Source organism: Megalobrama amblycephala, linkage group LG7 (genome assembly GCF_018812025.1).
Source record: "Megalobrama amblycephala isolate DHTTF-2021 linkage group LG7, ASM1881202v1, whole genome shotgun sequence".
Taxonomy (NCBI): domain Eukaryota; kingdom Metazoa; phylum Chordata; class Actinopteri; order Cypriniformes; family Xenocyprididae; genus Megalobrama; species Megalobrama amblycephala.
The window spans coordinates 26,507,714-26,524,410 of record NC_063050.1 but is presented as its reverse complement, the minus strand read 5'-3'; the positions used below and the strand labels follow the sequence as shown (position 1 = coordinate 26,524,410).

At 44.8% G+C, this 16,697-nt stretch overlaps 2 protein-coding genes across 2 annotated transcripts; both read right to left on the bottom strand.

Moving 5' to 3' along the window:
• Positions 1-2,486: 2,486 nt before the first annotated feature.
• LOC125273141 (GTPase IMAP family member 4-like) lies at positions 2,487-3,278 on the bottom strand. The gene has a single exon (XM_048198408.1). It carries the CDS (start codon positions 3,276-3,278, stop codon positions 2,487-2,489), a length of 792 nt encoding a protein of 263 aa, XP_048054365.1.
• A 1,155-nt stretch (positions 3,279-4,433) lies between these two features.
• On the bottom strand, positions 4,434-7,917 carry LOC125272137 (uncharacterized protein K02A2.6-like). The gene is made up of 2 exons (XM_048196756.1): positions 4,835-7,917; positions 4,434-4,564 (listed from the first exon to the last, which is right to left on the bottom strand). Exon 1 carries the CDS (start codon positions 7,850-7,852, stop codon positions 5,678-5,680), a length of 2,175 nt encoding a protein of 724 aa, XP_048052713.1. The 5' UTR covers positions 7,853-7,917; the 3' UTR covers positions 4,434-4,564; positions 4,835-5,677.
• Between the last annotated feature and the right edge of the window lie 8,780 nt (positions 7,918-16,697).

The following is a 16,697-nucleotide window of genomic DNA, read 5'->3' as shown; positions in this document are numbered from 1 at the left end:
GACCATTTAAAGGCCTTTGCAGGTGTTTTGAGTTAATTAGCTGATTAGAGTGTGGCACCAGGTGTCTTCAATACTGAACCTTTTCACAATATTCTAATTTTCTGAGATACTGAATTTGGGATTTTCCTTAGTTGTCAGTTATAATCATCAAAATTAAAAGAAATAAACATTTGAAATATATCAGTCTTTGTGTAATGAATGAATATAATATAAAAGTTTCACCTTTTGAATGGAATTAGTGAAATAAGTGATATTCTAAATATATGACCAGCACGTGTATATTAAAATAAAAAAACGGAAAGTGCATACATTCAAAACATATAAATATACATACAGTACACAGCATAAATGAGTACACCCCCTCTGAAACTTCTGAAAGTCAGCAATTACTCAATTACTTGAAGACATGTTAGGGTTCTTTAGAGATATAATGTTCCAGCAAGTCTGCTTAATCTATTACCAAAGAAGCATGTCAAAATTATTCAGCAAAATAAGATTTTCTTATCAAGGTGATAAAATGTTGTGTAGCAAAAATGAGTAGACCCCCTAAATAAAACAAAATAAATTTTTTCTGGTGCACATTTAAATGTTTGATCAACATAAGTACCCTTCACTATTATTGCTTCATATTGTCGTTGTTTTGTATCAGAGAGATTGTGGGTGATTATAATTTTGTACCTGTGATATTTCTTGTTAACTTGACCCATGCCTGATTGACATGATTATTTTGCTCATCTTTTTATGCTGTTTTTGGTTTAGGGAGTCAGGTAAGTTTAAACTGTATTTTTTTCCCCTTAATTTTGATTTAGGAAGTGTAGAGGTTTAAAAAAAGATAGTATTTTTTGTCATTTTGGCCTCGTCTGCCCCTGATGCTAAACCCTCATTGTTATACCTCAACACCTGTGAATTGTGAAAAGCGCTACACAAATACATGTGAATTGAATAGAATAGAATTGAATTAAATAAAGCTCTTGTTATTTGGCATCTCTCTGTTAGTGACCTTTTCCTGTTAAGGCCAACCCCTAGCGGTCACAACACTGACGAATTTAACATTTTATTAAGTCTTTAACTAGTCAAAATGTAACATGCTGCATATGATTATGGATAAAGTGAACACTAGATTTTATTAGCTCTGGTGTGCCTATAGCTTAAACAGTAATATTACACTAGAGAGGCCATTATCATATGATAAAACATATTTCTTGAATGCAATGTATATGAATGATGCACAGGCTGTAGTTATAACTAAGGCAGATGTAATGGCCTGAAAGTACAATACCATAATCTTCCCTGAATTGTCATAATTGTAAAGGATAATTAGAATAAAATAGTTAATTACAAGTCACATTATGAGTTTATAATCAGAGTCATATTGCTACTCAATTTAAAATGTAAATAATACAGTACAAACCATGTGCACCGCAGTACATTTAAGCATATTGTCTTGAAGAGTCAGCATTCTCATGAGTGGCCATATAAACAATGCTCGATTTGGGTGCGAGGGGATGGCATCCCCCTTGTTGAAAAAACGGACATTTTATATATCTTTCACGTTTACAGTCATTCCCGGACTTCATTTCCCATAATCCTCCCTGGCAATCACCTGCACTCACTTCACCAATCAGTAATCACCACACCCAGCTGCAGCAAATTATCTGGACTATTTAAACCACTCACATCCTCACGCATTTTGCAAGGTCTTTTATACTCTGGTTGCAATTCTGAGCGTTTGTTATCTTGTTTGCCTGCCTGTTGTTGACCCTGTTTGTTCCCCGTGCATGATTCTCCGCTGCCTGCCCTTTGGACTATTTGCTCTGTCTTGGACTTATGATCATTATCTGCCCGCCCTGACCTATTGCCTGTTCTCCGACTACGATTCTGCCTGCTCTCAGCCATACATGTTTGCTGTTGATCTACCATTGCCTGTCTGACTACGAACTCTGTTTAATAAAAGCTTGCACATGGATCCCATGTCGTGTCCCGCCTCGTTACAATATCTCAGGAAGACCCACTCCAGCTCTCTCCAGTAAATTATATTGACATTGTATTATGGTGTTGGAATTTGCTTGCTTTTTTCCTTCCCCATATATGAAACATTTATGACACATTCATACAAATCATTTATTATATAAATTATAAATCATTTATTATATAAAAGCAGTAGCAAACAAGTGAGCAATTTTGGATACAGCAATTAAATATGCTTGAGATGACATGCAAATGTCTATGTAGGGTATTGTTTTGTTTTTAAGGGATAACACAGAACATTGTTCTCGCAACTTATTTCCAGTTTCTCTGCAGTGAGTGCATGTGATGTCACAGTGTCACAGAAGAGTGACACAATGGAGAGTCCATGTGTGCATATATAATTAAATATTTATTTATTTATTCTGCATATTATATATTCTATTTCACTTTTACTTTTAATATAATTAATTTATTCATTCAATTTTCAGTTTTATTTATTTTTTATTTTATTGCTCTTTTCAAGATTCAGGTTTCTTTTGAAAAAAAGTTCTTACGTCATTAAGAAAAGAAAACCCACTATTTCGCATCCGAATGTTTTTCTCAGCTTGCCAACGTGCCTGCTGTTCATATTCATTGTCCAGTTTATCTTTTGCTTTTTCAAAAGCTTCACCTTCAAGTGTAGCCCTCAGAGTTTCGGTTTCCTTCTTTCTCTGTTCCTCAGTCTCTTTCAGGATGTGACATTTCTCTTTCTCTGTTTCAAGAATCTCATTGACATAATGTTGCCCACCATTCCCAGTAACTATTCTGTCAATCTGTTCAAACAACTGAATGACCTGTTCAGGATTTTGTTCTTTATTGTTGAACACTTGGAATCTTCCACTGCATGTTTTGATGAAACTGAGCAGTTTTGGGCTGCGCCGCACAAAAGTGTGAATGTTCTCCTCCAGTTGATCTCCATGAGTGAACAGTGCCATGGTGTATGTGGAGGCTTCCTCACCAAAAATGTTTTGAATGATTTTAACAGCTTCTGCCTCTTCATCAGTGAATCTGCCCAACTGAATCACAACTAAGAAGACATGTGGACCAGGAGCAGAGAGTAAAATGCAATGCTTAATTCTGTTGACCACTTCATCTGTAGTCAGGCTGGTGTCAAACAGACCCGGGGTGTCAATAACTAATATGTTTCTTCCATTAACTGTTGCATTATTTTTCTCACATTGCTTAGTCACAGAGGAGGATGATATCTCAGATTTAAAAACCTTTTTTCCCAGGATGGTGTTGCCTGTTTCACTTCTTCCTGCCCCTGTCATTCCAACCAAAAGAATCCGGAGCGGTTCGTCTGGATGATTAATAAGAATTACTTTTAATTTAGCCCTAATACATTCTCATAGACAGTAAAATATACATTCATTACAATTAGTAATATTCATTTTCATCATAAATATATAAATAAAACTATGTATTATTATGTATTATTTCGATCAATATTTTAGACCTGTATTTGAGATTAAAAAAAATAAATAAAACCCAGTACCTAAATCCTTTGTGATTTTATAGGAAGTGTGATTTTGTTTGTCGTCACATATCTGAAAGTTAAGTACATAATATTATTATTATGTTATTAATATTTATTATTATATGTTTCACATATATCACATATATTCACATATATCACATATTACTGTTTTCTATATTTCGTTTGCCTACATGTGCAATTATAAAAAGGATAATAAATCTGTTCCCTGCTTCCTCACTATAGGGGATATCTGTCAAAGTTCACTTCACTTGACAAAATGTGATCATATGGAACACCTTGCAGCAAGCACAGATGAAACTCGCATTCACGCATAATGTTTCAGTTATAATGGCATAGTATATCTGTATAATAAAATATTAATATTATTAATAATAATATATACATGTAATACACCCATGTGTATATTATTTATCACAAATATAAATGTAAATAATAAGCTACACCCATGTGAATTTATGTAAAATATATATTAGATTGAATTTTATAATTTGTAATATTCTAATAATCAGGTGATATTTCTGATTTCTGTTGGAATATTTAATATAAAGATTAAGTAATATTGTGTTTGTTTTTAGCTGTTATGCATGAATCATGATAATTGCATTAACTACAATAACTACGGTAAACCGGTAAATCTTAGATTCATTCAACTTTTTAATAATGCTAAAGACTCAAATACATCTCATTTAGTTTTGATAAACTTCCTCGTCCTGAGGTGGTGCGTAGTGAATACTAAGTAAATTTCCCTCTCCACTTCCTGTGAAGTGATCAGTGTTGTTTCATATGATGTTGACAGCGCTCGTTGAAGTCTTGGACTGAACTTATGTACTCCCTGTGATTTGGAATCTTACTTAAAATGGCCCAATACTTCTTCGCAGTGGAAATGGAACATATGATTATATGGTTTCTGGCTGTATTAAATTTTAGTACATACCTGGTTGTTCATCTGTACTCCAACAAAGATAATTGCAATAAAGCATGGGGCAAATAAAAAGCCCCATGACATATTTGATGGTTGATTTGATGGTTGTCTATTAGAAGTCTCATTGTTGTCCATATCTATTGAGAAAGTGAAGTCAAAACTGTTGTTCTTGCTTGTAAATATGTAATATGTAAAAAAAAAATTATCAAACAAAAACAACTTTAAAAGTGGATTACAAAAATTATTAATATTTCACTTAATTGTTTACTTTCTTAAGATATAGGAAAGCATTGAAATTATTTTTGTTCATGCCACTATTCCTTGTTTATCTTGTATTACTATTTTGTGCTCCTATTAGTTATCTTGCATAAGCTTTACATCATACCAACATGCTCTCTCTTTCTTACCATTCATTTTGGAAGCAAATATATCAGGGTCCGGGTTCCAACTGCAAGGCTGCGTTGTTGTTTTCTCTGTGAAGAGTTTTGTTTTCTCTGTCCCCATATAAACATTAAAGGACCATATACCTGCTAGACTTGTTTTTTATTCATGGCTCACGTCACATCCTGCTCCACCCAGCTCTCCATCTCTATTAACACTCTATTCACTCTCCCTGCTAGGCTTGGGAGAGTGCGCAGGTGCTGCCCACTCACTCTTGGGAGAGTGAGGGGGGTACTTACACCTGTTCCTCATCTACCAGCAGTCAAACACAAGGGCTGCATCCGAAAGCTTAGTCAGCTGACTTGTTGCCTCACTGCCTTATCAGGAAATGACTTAACAGGCAGCGTTTGCACATGAACTGATTTTGCATGTTGTTATTTCCTTGTGTGGATCCTCAGACATTCTCTTGACTGTTATTTTCAGTTCAGTTCTACTCACCTGTTATTCCTGTTTTCACCTAATGTATCTGCAATAAACCTGCACTAGGTGTTGTGGTCTTTGTTAAACTTTAGTTAACATTAAGACACGTACGCACAGGATTTTATATCGATCAGCTTCTTTACTAGCATGCCATGAACTTAACTCGCCAAGTTGGCAACATGCCATACACCAGTGGGTCATACCAACTACACAAACTATATGGGGGTGTCCTGGACAGAACCATTCACTGCATATACTACATCCCCCTTCTTAAGCTTTAAACAAAGTATTAATCAGGCATAAAGCAAGTATAGTATGTTGTAAATATCACCAGTGTATAAAATAAACATTTGCTATGAACAAGCAATATAAACACTAGCCTATCATACTTAAGTAAGCACAAAATCTTTAAGCCATGCCGGTTGTCTGACAATACGTCCAGCTCTTGTGCATTCCGGACCTCGCGCACTCCTTTCCACATCTTGAGGTAGCTCAGTTGGGGCAGCTTTTGGAACAGTGTCTTTGCACAAGTCATTGTCAGTGTACATGGAGCAGTCAGGTTGTGAGTCATGTTTGATTGACCTGTCAGGCCTGAGGTGGCGTCTGTTCCTGCGGTAGATTGTGCCCGATGATGTGACAACATCGTATGAGCGGGGCTCATCTCGGATACTGACAACTGTAACTGGTTTCCATGTGTTTTTGATTCTCATATATACTCTCTGTCCCCCCTTTAAGGCTGGAAGTGGAGCTGCTGTTCTATCATACCATCTCTTTTGCCTTGACTGAAGATGCTGCAGCGCTTCCTGGATGTGTTTAGGTATAGAAGGTTGCAGAACAGCTTTGCTGGCCGGCAAAGTGGAACGTAAGACTCTACCCATAAGGATCTGGGCTGGAGAGTATTTGAGACCAGTGACAGGAGTGTTGCGGAGAGTCAATAAAGCTAGGTGAGGGTCAGTGCCAGACTCAGCAGCAGCTTTCAGCATAGTTTTGACAGTTTTTATGGCTCGCTCCGCCATGCCGTTGGACTGAGGGAAGTTTGGACTGGAGTGTGTGATGTTGAAACCCCAGTCATGAGCAAATCGAGCCATTTCAGCACTGGCAAAGGGTACATGATCTGCAATCAGGATCTCAGGCACACCATGTCTTGCAAACACCGCCTTGAATTGTGCTATCAGTGAGCCTGATGTTTTGTCTGACAGCTGTAGGACTTCTGGATATTTAGAGAAATAGTCCACAATCAAGAGAAATGAACGCCCTTGAAAGTCAAAAATGTCAGCGGCTATTTTCTGCCAGGGTCCCTCTGGAACTGGATGTGAGATAAGTGGCTCCTTTTGATTTTCAGGACAACTCTCTTGACAGCAACTACAGGCTTCCACCATGTGACGTACGGCTTCAGTGAGTCCTGGCCAGTAGAAGCATGATCTGGCATGAGCTAGAGACCGCTGTATACCCTGGTGTGCCGCATGAAGTCGTTTCAGCACTTCTGGTCGCAGTGCACGAGGGATGATAATGCGATCATCTTTCATGAGTAGCTCATCATCTATGCTAATAGTGTGTCTGACTGGCCAGTAAGCTTGAGCAGCCAGTGGGACATTTTTCTTTCTGTCCGGCCATCCTTGCTCATGTAGCTGCCGTATCAGGTGAAGCTCAGGATCTGACTGTGTGGCTTGTTGGATCATGTGCATGATGTTACCACAGAGCGATTCTCCATTCACTGCGTAGATGACTTTCTCTTCGCTCAGGTCTAGACTCTCTGTTGCATCAGACTGAATGTACGCTCTGAACAGGGCATCTGCGATGAGCATCTGGTTGCCTGGAGTGTAAACAATGTGAATGTCATACCTTTGCAGCTGGAGCAGCATTCTTTGAAGACGTGCTGGTGCAGCACCTATGGGTTTGGAGAATATTGCCTCAAGTGGTTTGTGATCCGACTGAACTCTAATGGGCACACCGTAAACATGCTGGTGGAACTTTGTCAGAGCAAATACTATGGCCAGTAGTTCTTTTTCTATCTGGGCATAGTTCTTTTCAGCCACAGATAGTGCTCTCGAAGCATATGCAATCGGTTGCCGATTCTGCATTAGAGCAGCCCCCAAGCCATCTTTTGAGGCATCTGCCTGCACTTCTATAGGCTCCTTTGGGTCAAAATGGCCTAAAACAGGTGCAGTTGCTATGGCTGTTCTGAGTTTTTCAAGTGCTGACTGCTGTTCAGGATGCCACTGCCAGTCTATATCTTTCCTTAGCAACAGCCTGAGCGGTGCAGTGAGGGTGGCTTCATTGGGAATGTATTGCGACAGATAGCGTGTCATACCTAGCAGACGTTGAAGGGCTTTTCTGTCAGTGGGAGGGGAAAATTGCAATATCGCTGAAACCTTGGACTCATCAGGCTTCACTTCCTCTGCGGTGATAACGTGGCCAAGGTAAGTCACCTCACTGACCATATACTGCAACTTGTCTTTGTTGAATTTCACATTTAGACTCACCGCTCTGTTCATCACTTTCTCTAGGATGGCATCATGCTCTGCTTTGGTGGATGCCGCTATGATCATGTCATCGGTCACCATGAAAACACCTTCAATGTCCCCAAAGCTCTCTGAGTTCAAGCGTTGAAATACCTCGCTCGCTGACTTTATGCCAAAAGGCATGCGATGAAAACGATACCTGCCCCACGGCGTGTTGAAAGCACAGAGATCTGCTGACTCCTCATCTAGTTGAATCTGCCAATAGCCGTCCTTCTCATCCAGGATGGTGAACAACTTTTTGCCAGCTAACTTACTCCGTATGTCCTCCAGGGTGGGAATGTTGTAGTGCTGGCGGAGTATGGCCCTGTTTAGGTCTCTGGGGTCCAGACAGACTCTCAGTGCGCCGTTTTTCTTTTCTGTGATGCACAGACTGCTAACCCATGCAGTAGGTTTGGAGACTTTGCTTATGACACCCCTTTTTTCCAATTCATCCAGTGTCTCTCGGAAACTGGCCCAAACCTTGAAACACTGATGCATAGCGGATGAGGAGCTCAGTTTTTGTGGTGGGCGATGATGGTATGAGAGCGTCTACTTTTCTTATGAGGTCCAACTGCACACATGCCTGTCTCCCAAGTAGGGCTATATCTGATGCTGTAGTCACAAAGAACATCATGTCAGTTGTTTTATTTTTAGCCTGCACATGGAGTTTAACAACACCTTCTGGTTTGATGCGGGTGCCTCCATACGACACAAGTACTGTGTTTGTCTTTTGGATGTTCACAGGAACCTGAAGCCGATCAACGATTTTCTTTGGAATGACGTTTGCTTCAGCGCCCGTGTCGAGCTTGAAGGTGACAACTGTGCCTGCCATACGCAGATTTGTGTGCCAGCCTATGTCTGATGCGTTTGAGTGAACTACAGTACCGACAAACTGTGTGTCTATCCCAGATATCTCAGTATCTATGTCAAGCGTGTCCATTTTGGCTTTCGATTTGCACACAAGTGCAAAGTGGTTCTTTTTGCCACATTTTTTACACACTTCATTATAGGCAGGGCACTGTCTTGGCATGTGAATGCGTCCGCATTTGCCGCAATTTTTTGAATGTCCCCTAGTTGGCGCTGCCATTTGTTTGTGCACTGCTGGATTGTTTGATTTCCATTTAGGCTGCTGGCCCTTTTTTGTAATGGCATGCATAAATTGTGTTTCTGATGATGCTGCCATAGCTGTAACTTGTGCCCTCGTGACTTCTTTAGCTCTGCACATATCAATGGCTTTTGAAAGTGTCAAATCAGATATGGACAGCAATCATTCACGAAGCCCTGAGTCAGTTATGCTGAATACTATTTTGTCTCGTATCATGAGATCTTCAGTTTCTCCGAATTCGCATGTGCGTGCTTTGTTTCTTAGCTCCGTGACGAATTTGTCTATGCCTGCTTGTTCAGAGAATGTGTGGGCCCAGAACTGATGTCGTTCAAAAACGGTATTCTTTCGCGGAGCACAGTATTTTTGCAGTGCTGCGAGGACCTCTGATAATTTTTTACGCTGTGGATCCTCGTATTCGATCTCGAGCGAGTTATAAATGTCTAGGGCCTCTTCTCCTATGCAATGCAGCAGCACAGCGATCTGTCTCGTCTCAGATTTGTCCACTAGAGCTGAGGCAGTAAGATACAAATTAAATCTTTGTTCCCACTTATGCCAATTTTCAGCCAAGTTCCCCGTCAGAGACAAAGGTGGCGGCGGATGAAGCATTTCCATTTTGTCCGTCTCTTTAGCACGTAGGGCTCGCTAGAATAATCTGGCAGTGCTGCTGCTCGTCACTGTTCGCCCACGCCGCGGTGATCTTCAGTCACTACTTGATGTGCGCGGTGTTATTCAGCGGATACAGTGGCTTCTGACACCATGTTGTGGTCTTTGTTAAACTTTAGTTAACATTAAGACACGTACACACAGGATTTTATATCGATCAGCTTCTTTACTAGCATGCCATGAACTTAACTCGCCAAGTTGGCAACATGCCATACACCAGTGGGTCATACCAACTACACAAACTATACGGGGGTGTCCTGGACAGAACCATTCACTGCATATACTACACTAGGTTTCTCAATCTGTGACACTTTTGAACTGTTGTGATGTCATCCAAAAAAAAAAAAAAGAAAAAAGAAAGAAAAAAAAAACGTCATTTGGTTTCAATATAAGTAGCTTTATATTGTATAGTAGCTACTTATATTCAATATAAGTAGCTTTATACTAAGCTCTGGCTTTCAATCACTTCTGATATCTTTCTTTTTTCTTACTTCCTGCACTCCCTTCTAACTCTTCTGGTGAGAACTCATACACTATAGAGGGTATGCATGTGACATCACTGTCAGCCGGAGTGATTGCGGTTTTGCACTGAGTGGCAAAAAGACTGAGCGGCAGCATTGGTTTTCAGTGTGAATGCCACGAAAAACACACAAAACACATTCAAAATGGGAAAAAGCTTTGCGATTGACTGTACAAATAGATTTGACAAGAAATCTGAGGTATTTTTTTACAGACTGCCGAAAGCTAAAGAAAAGCAAATGGATAGCTGTAGTTCACAGAAACAACTGGACTCCAGTCAGCGAAACGTGGATTTGCAGTTATCTTTTTATGTCATGTTGGATTTTGGGGTAAAATCATATTGTATTGTTATATATTGTATTGTAAATGTCTGGAAACGTGATTTCTGGCTGTATGTCGATATCTATGGATTACTGGATCTTTGGTAAGTTGTAACAGGAATCGAGTCCAGCCTTATAGTTTAATCGCTTGTTGTACTCATGTAACATTTTCGCAGTTTTTCTTTTCTGTACTTCACCAAAGTTCCAAGAGTTCCGGTCTATATTTCCTTCCCAGCGAAGGATCGGAAAATACTTTTTTTTATCAGTTATCCATCAGGGCAAAACAACACTTCTTACACAAATCTTAAACACTCAAAATAGTCATCGAAGATGAAAATCTTGGGCCCCGAGAGCCAAAGCAGTGATGTCTAAAAACTTTAACCAATATTTACCAAAAAAAAAAAAGCAAATATTTCTCCAAAATGAATATAAAAGGTTAGATCAGATGTTTTATCGGGCTGTTTTTATGTTTTTTATTTTTTACATTTAGACACGTGTACGGTACATAGAAGGTCTTTCAGACTGAGAAAACATACTGGGGGTTCAGTGATTAACTTAAAGCTGCAGTCCGTAACTTTTTTTGGTTAAAAATGATCCAAAATCAACTACTCAACAAAATCAACAGCCAGTGTTCAAAACTATCTAATTATCTTGTCTCGATTCACAACAGTAAGCTTGTAATAATGTTTTATAATAAGAGCGACATGGCGGATTTCCGCGGGAAATTTGAGCATGCAGCAGTTCCTCTGTGCGTCATTACATCACGTCCGTAAACAAAGGAAGGAGTTCAGGCTAATCGTTTATCACGTGAGGACGCTGCCGGTAGCGGCACATTTATAGCCTGTTCTCACAGCAGCTGAAATAATTAAACTTATCATTTTGATGGCGGGTTGTAACCCAGAAAGATCCAAATGACAATCATCAGTGACAACTGGAGATTCACCCGTAGTCAAAAAGCAAAAGACTTGGACTGTGGAGTGGCTACAGACATTGAAAACTACAGGTAACACTAATACACACTAAATACACATAGTCACGCAATGCTGATGTTGTTAACAATAACAATTTGAGATCAATATAACAGTAATAATAATTTGCACGGTTTGGCATGATCCGAGCTAAACGATCGTTAGATTTAATCATCATTGGCAGTGCGATTTATTGCAGGCCTAATGCTTTTTTCCTCAGTTGGTCAAAACAAAAGTGGCAGACATGTTACTTACTTGTTCAGATGATATTTTCCAGTGAAAATTCTTATATTAGTCATACCTTCAAGACGTAGAATCTGTGATTCTGAAGTTCAGTATCCTCACCGGTGCGGTGACTGACAGCAATCATTAGATTCATCCGCACTGACGAGCTGTGCCGAGGCACAACGCACGTACAGATAACTTATCGGTTACTAACGTAACCTCGGTTCCCTGAGATACGGAACGAGTACTGCGTATGGGGGAAAAGTCTCCCTTTTTCCCTGCTACTGAAGCCTTTTCAATAACGCAGTGCAGCTGCATCGTCATTGGTTCACTCATTGCAAGTCGTTGAACCAATGACGGCGCGGCTTTGCTGCGCAGCCTATGGCGACAAAGCGCGCAAACTTTCCCGCCGAAATGGGCGGGGAAAGGCCCTATATAAGTGAGCATTTCGCCATAGGCAACTCAGGCCATATCGACTGAAGCGACGACACTGAGCCGCAGCCTAGTGGCACGGCAAGTAACGCAGTACTCGTTCCGTATCTCAGGGAACCGAGGTTACGTTAGTAACCGATAAGTTCCCTTTCGATACTTCACTCGTACTGCGTATGGGGGAACGAATTCAACCACGCCGTGCCACTGCTGGGGAAGACTGGACTTGACCGGACACCGCGAGGGGACCGAGTGTCAAGTGAGAAGGCCGAAGCCGCCGTAACCCTTGCACTACGAGGGAGAGACTCCCGGGTTTTGCGTAAAACGCAGAACTATGATGGCTGCGTAATTACACCGAGAGGACCCGAGCCTGTAAGGTCGGAATGTCCAACTGATAAAATCTGGCAAAAGTGGACGGCGAGGACCAGCCGGCCGCCTCACAAATGTCTTTAATGGAAATTCCACTGGACCAGGCCCAAGATGAGGCCATACCCCTAGTGGAGTGGGCTCTTACTCCTATGGGGTAAGGGGTCCCCACCGAGGAATAACAGAGCGTGATAGCGTCGACAATCCAACGCGAAAGACGTTGCTTTGAGACCGGAAACCCTTTGGTGCGGCCGCCAAAGCAAACAAAGAGCTGATCAGACTGCCGGAAGGGTTGTGATCGCTCAATGTAGATGCGCAGTGCCCTGACAGGGCAAAGTAATTCTTGCTCCTGATCGCCCGGCATAGGGGGAAACGCAGAGAGCGAAATGACCTGCGATCTGAAAGGTGTAGAGAGCACCTTGGGAACGTAGCCCACCTTAGGTTTCAGCACGACTTTGGAGTCGTCTGGCCTGAACTCGAGGCATGCAGGGCTAACAGAAAGGGCCTGCAAATCGCCAACACGCTTGATCGACGCCAGTGCAAGAAGCAGGGCGGTTTTAAGCGTCAGGGGCCTAAGGTTTGCTTGGCGCAGTGGCTCAAAGGGCAGGCCCTTTAGAGCTCTGAGGACCAAATGGAGATCCCAGGAAGGAACCGTAGGGGTCCGTGGTGGATGCAACCGCCTGGAACCCCTTAGAAACCTAACAACGAGGTTGTTCCGACCTACAGACTGGCCAGCAATAGGAGCGTGAAACGCTGCGATGGCTGCTACGTATACTTTGAGCATGGAGGGGGCTCGCCCCGTGTCCAGGCGCTCCTGGAGGAAGGACAGTATATCGGCTACGTCGCATTCCTCAGGGTCTATGCTGCGTGTAGAACACCAGCTAACAAAGACCGCCCATTTCTGAGCATAGAGGCGTCTAGTGGACGGGGCTCTAGCATGTGAAATGGTATTTAGCACATTCTCGGGGAGGCCAGAAGGCTCCCGTCGAGAGACCACAGGTGCAGAGCCCACAGCTCCGGCCGTGGGTGCCAGATTGTTCCGTTCGCCTGAGAGAGGAGGTCCCGTCTCAGAGGAATCGGCCAGGGGGCTTTCGTGGAAAGCCTGAATAGCTCCGAGGTCCAAATTTGGCACCTCCAGAGCGGGGCCACTAACAGAACTCTGTGTCTGTCTTCCCTGACACGCCTGATCACCTGGGGGATCAGAGCGACCGGGGGAAAAGCGTAGAGAAGGGTGTTGGGCCAAGAGTGGGCCAGCGCATCTTCCTTCTTCGAAAAATAAATTGGGCAATGAGAGCTGTCTTGAGAGGCGAAGAGGTCTACCTCTGCCTTCCCGAATAACTCCCAAATGGTGCGAACTATCTGGGGATGGAGCGTCCACCCGTCTGAGGGGACGTTGCTCCGGGACAGCATGTCTGCTCCCAGGTTGTTCTTTCCAGGAATGTGGGTCGCTCTGAGCAACCGAACCCATGAAGAAGCCCATTCTAGCAGTTGTTTCGCCAGGGCGCATAGGCGGCTGGATGAAAGACCTCCTTGGCGGTTGATATATGACACCACTGTCATGCTGTCCGATTGGACTAAGACGTGGCGATCCGTCAAATGAGCCTGAAAGGCCTGTAGGGCTCGAATCACTGCCAGCATCTCGAGGCAGTTGATGTGCAGATGGCTTTCCTCGTGGGACCACGAGCCGAAGGCCGGACTGCCCTCGCACAGAGCGCCCCAACCCAGGTTGGACGCATCCGTGGAAAGCACCGTCCTCCGTGACACCGCCTGTAGGGGTACTCCAAGACTGAACCAAGAGGGGTTCGTCCAGGGCCTCAGGGCTGCTACGCAGGCCTGATTGACCTTGAGACGCAAGCGGCCGTGCCGCCATGCGTGAGGAGGGACCCGAAATTTCAGCCAGTACTGAAAAGGCCGCATTCATAGCAGGCCTAGCTGCAGCACCGGGGAGGCAGAAGCCATCAGCCCTAGCAACCTCTGGAACAGCTTCAGAGGGAGGTAAGCTTTGTTCTTGACGGAGGCCGCGAGCTGCTGAATGGTCAGAGCGCGCTCTGACGAGACTACTGCCGTCATACTGACAGAGTCGAGAACTGCACCCAGGAACGAGATACGTTGAGTGGGAAGCAGCGAGATCTTGGCTAAATTGACCCTGAGACCCAGACACTGCAGGTGGCTGAGAAGCACGGATCTGTGGTGCTCCAACTCTGACCGCGAGCTGGCTAGGATGAGCCAGTCGTCGAGATAGTTCAGAACGCATATACCCATCTGTCTGAGAGGGGAGAGCGCAGCGTTCATGCACTTCGTGAAAGTGCGAGGAGCTAGGGACAACCCGAAGGGAAGGACCGTATACTGGTAAGCCACACCTTCGAACGCGAATCTCAAGAATCGCCTGTGTTTGGGGGCTATCTGGATATGAAAGTAAGCATCTTTCAGGTCCAGCGAGCAGAACCAGTCCCCGTGACATACTTGTGCGAGGATCTGTTTCAGCGTTAGTACTTTGAACTTTCGCTTCATGAGGGAAAGGTTCAGAAGTCTGAGGTCCAGAATTGGTCTGAGACCGCCGTCTTTCTTTGGAACCAGGAAGTAACGGCTGTAGAAGCCCGACTCGCTCTGTGAGGGAGGCACTAATTCTATAGCGCCTTTTCTCAGAAGAGTTAAAACCTTGGCCCGGAGGACATGAGCGTTGTCCGGTTGTACCGTAGTTTGAATCACCCCGCCAAAGCGCGAGGGCCTTCTGGCAAACTGGAGCGAGTAGCCTAGGCTTATGGTTCTCAGAATCCAACTTGATACATCGGGGATGGCTCGCCAAGCCTCGACCCGGGCAGCAAGGGGTAGAATGACATCGGATGGCGACACGCTTAGAAGGGGGTCGCACACCGGTATGGTAGGAAGAGGAAATAAGCTATTTTGAGGAGTGTGTAAAAATTGGGTCGCCGTGATAACGGCGGTTGTTGAGGACGCAGCAAGTGTGGGCCCTGTTACTGCAGGTTGCATTTGTCCCGCGCCCAGCGATAAACGTGGCGGAGGGGAGCATGTGTGAGCGAGCTTTCGGGGTGGTCCGGCCGTGGCGAGACATGCCCCGATCCTCTTCTTTTCTGGCTGATCAGGACGACTTCTGAGACGCCGGGTCCAGCACAATCTTGGGCAGGGGTCCCTGGCGTTTCGGGAAGGTCGTGCGCTTCGCAGAGCGCGAGCGGTGGCGGTGCTCTTTGGGCGGCGCAGCCTGAGAGGCAGAAGGGGCTGGTTTCGTCTGCTGAGCCAGCGCAGGCCTGGGGCGGCTAGGAGCAGATGCTGAGCTTGAACATTTGGGCAGGAAATGTCTCATCGCTTGAATGCAAGGGCAGAAGTGGTCCTGCAGGGTTTAGACGGAAGGGAACGCTTCGTCTTCCAGCCCACGGCCGCGGGCGGACAGAGGTGAGCGGCCACTGCTTCGTCCAGGGTCGGCAGGTGATCGTAACCCTTTTCCTCTGAACCATCAACTGAGGAGAGGACTGAGCGGTGAGAAGTGTGCAGGCGGGCCGAATAAGGGGCGCGCCATGACTTCGCCAGCTCCTGATGAACCTCAGGAAAGAACGGGGCCGAGCGTTGCTGAGGAGCTTGACGGCGGCCTGGGAGGAACCACTCATCCAGGCGGCTTCGTGACGGCTCCTCTGGTGGAGCCCAGTCGAGGTCCAATTCCTCCACGGCTTTAGATAGGACGCGGAAAAGTTCGGCGTCCATACCCGCGCCACGATCAATGGGCTCCAGGGGAGGCAGGGGGGCAGGGTCGTCAGACTCGCCCAGCCAGTGCTCCGGTTCAGAGGCTGCTAGAGACACGGAGTCATCGAGCTGCTCTTCGTCGGATCCGCCGAAGGAAACAAGGTCGCTTGCGTCAGCCGAGGGACGTTGTTCAGGGCGGGAGAACAGCACTGGGGACTGTTCTCTGCTGGGAGAGGGCGAGGCACACGGGCAGTGGGCCGGCGTGAGCTCGCTCAGCTCAGCGCGCTGAGCCGGTGTTCCCCGCTGTCTCTTCCTAGCCGGCTCGCAGGAGGAAGGAGAGAGGAGGGCGCGATCGGCGGGGTGACTTCCCATGAAGAAAGAAGCCCGTGAGTGCAGCGATGCCAGGCTCATAGACTCGCAGTGCGAGCATGAGCCTCCAGCAAGCGCGTCATCTGCGTGGGACTTGCCCAGACATCCGACGCACTCGCCGTGGCCGTCTGCATCAAGCAGAGGGGCTCTGCACGTAGTGCAGTGGTGAGGCATTGAAAAATGCCGGGGCGCCGTGAAAACGGCGATTGTGGTGCTCTTAAACGGCGAGGGCCGTAAGCGGTGAAAAC

Excerpts from the sequence above, each read along its gene's own strand:
- LOC125273141 (XM_048198408.1), bottom strand. The coding sequence starts at position 3,278 with ATGACAGGGGCAGGAAGAAGTGAAACAGGCAACACCATCCTGGGAAAA.
- LOC125272137 (XM_048196756.1), bottom strand. The coding sequence starts at position 7,852 with ATGGTGACCGATGACATGATCATAGCGGCATCCACCAAAGCAGAGCAT.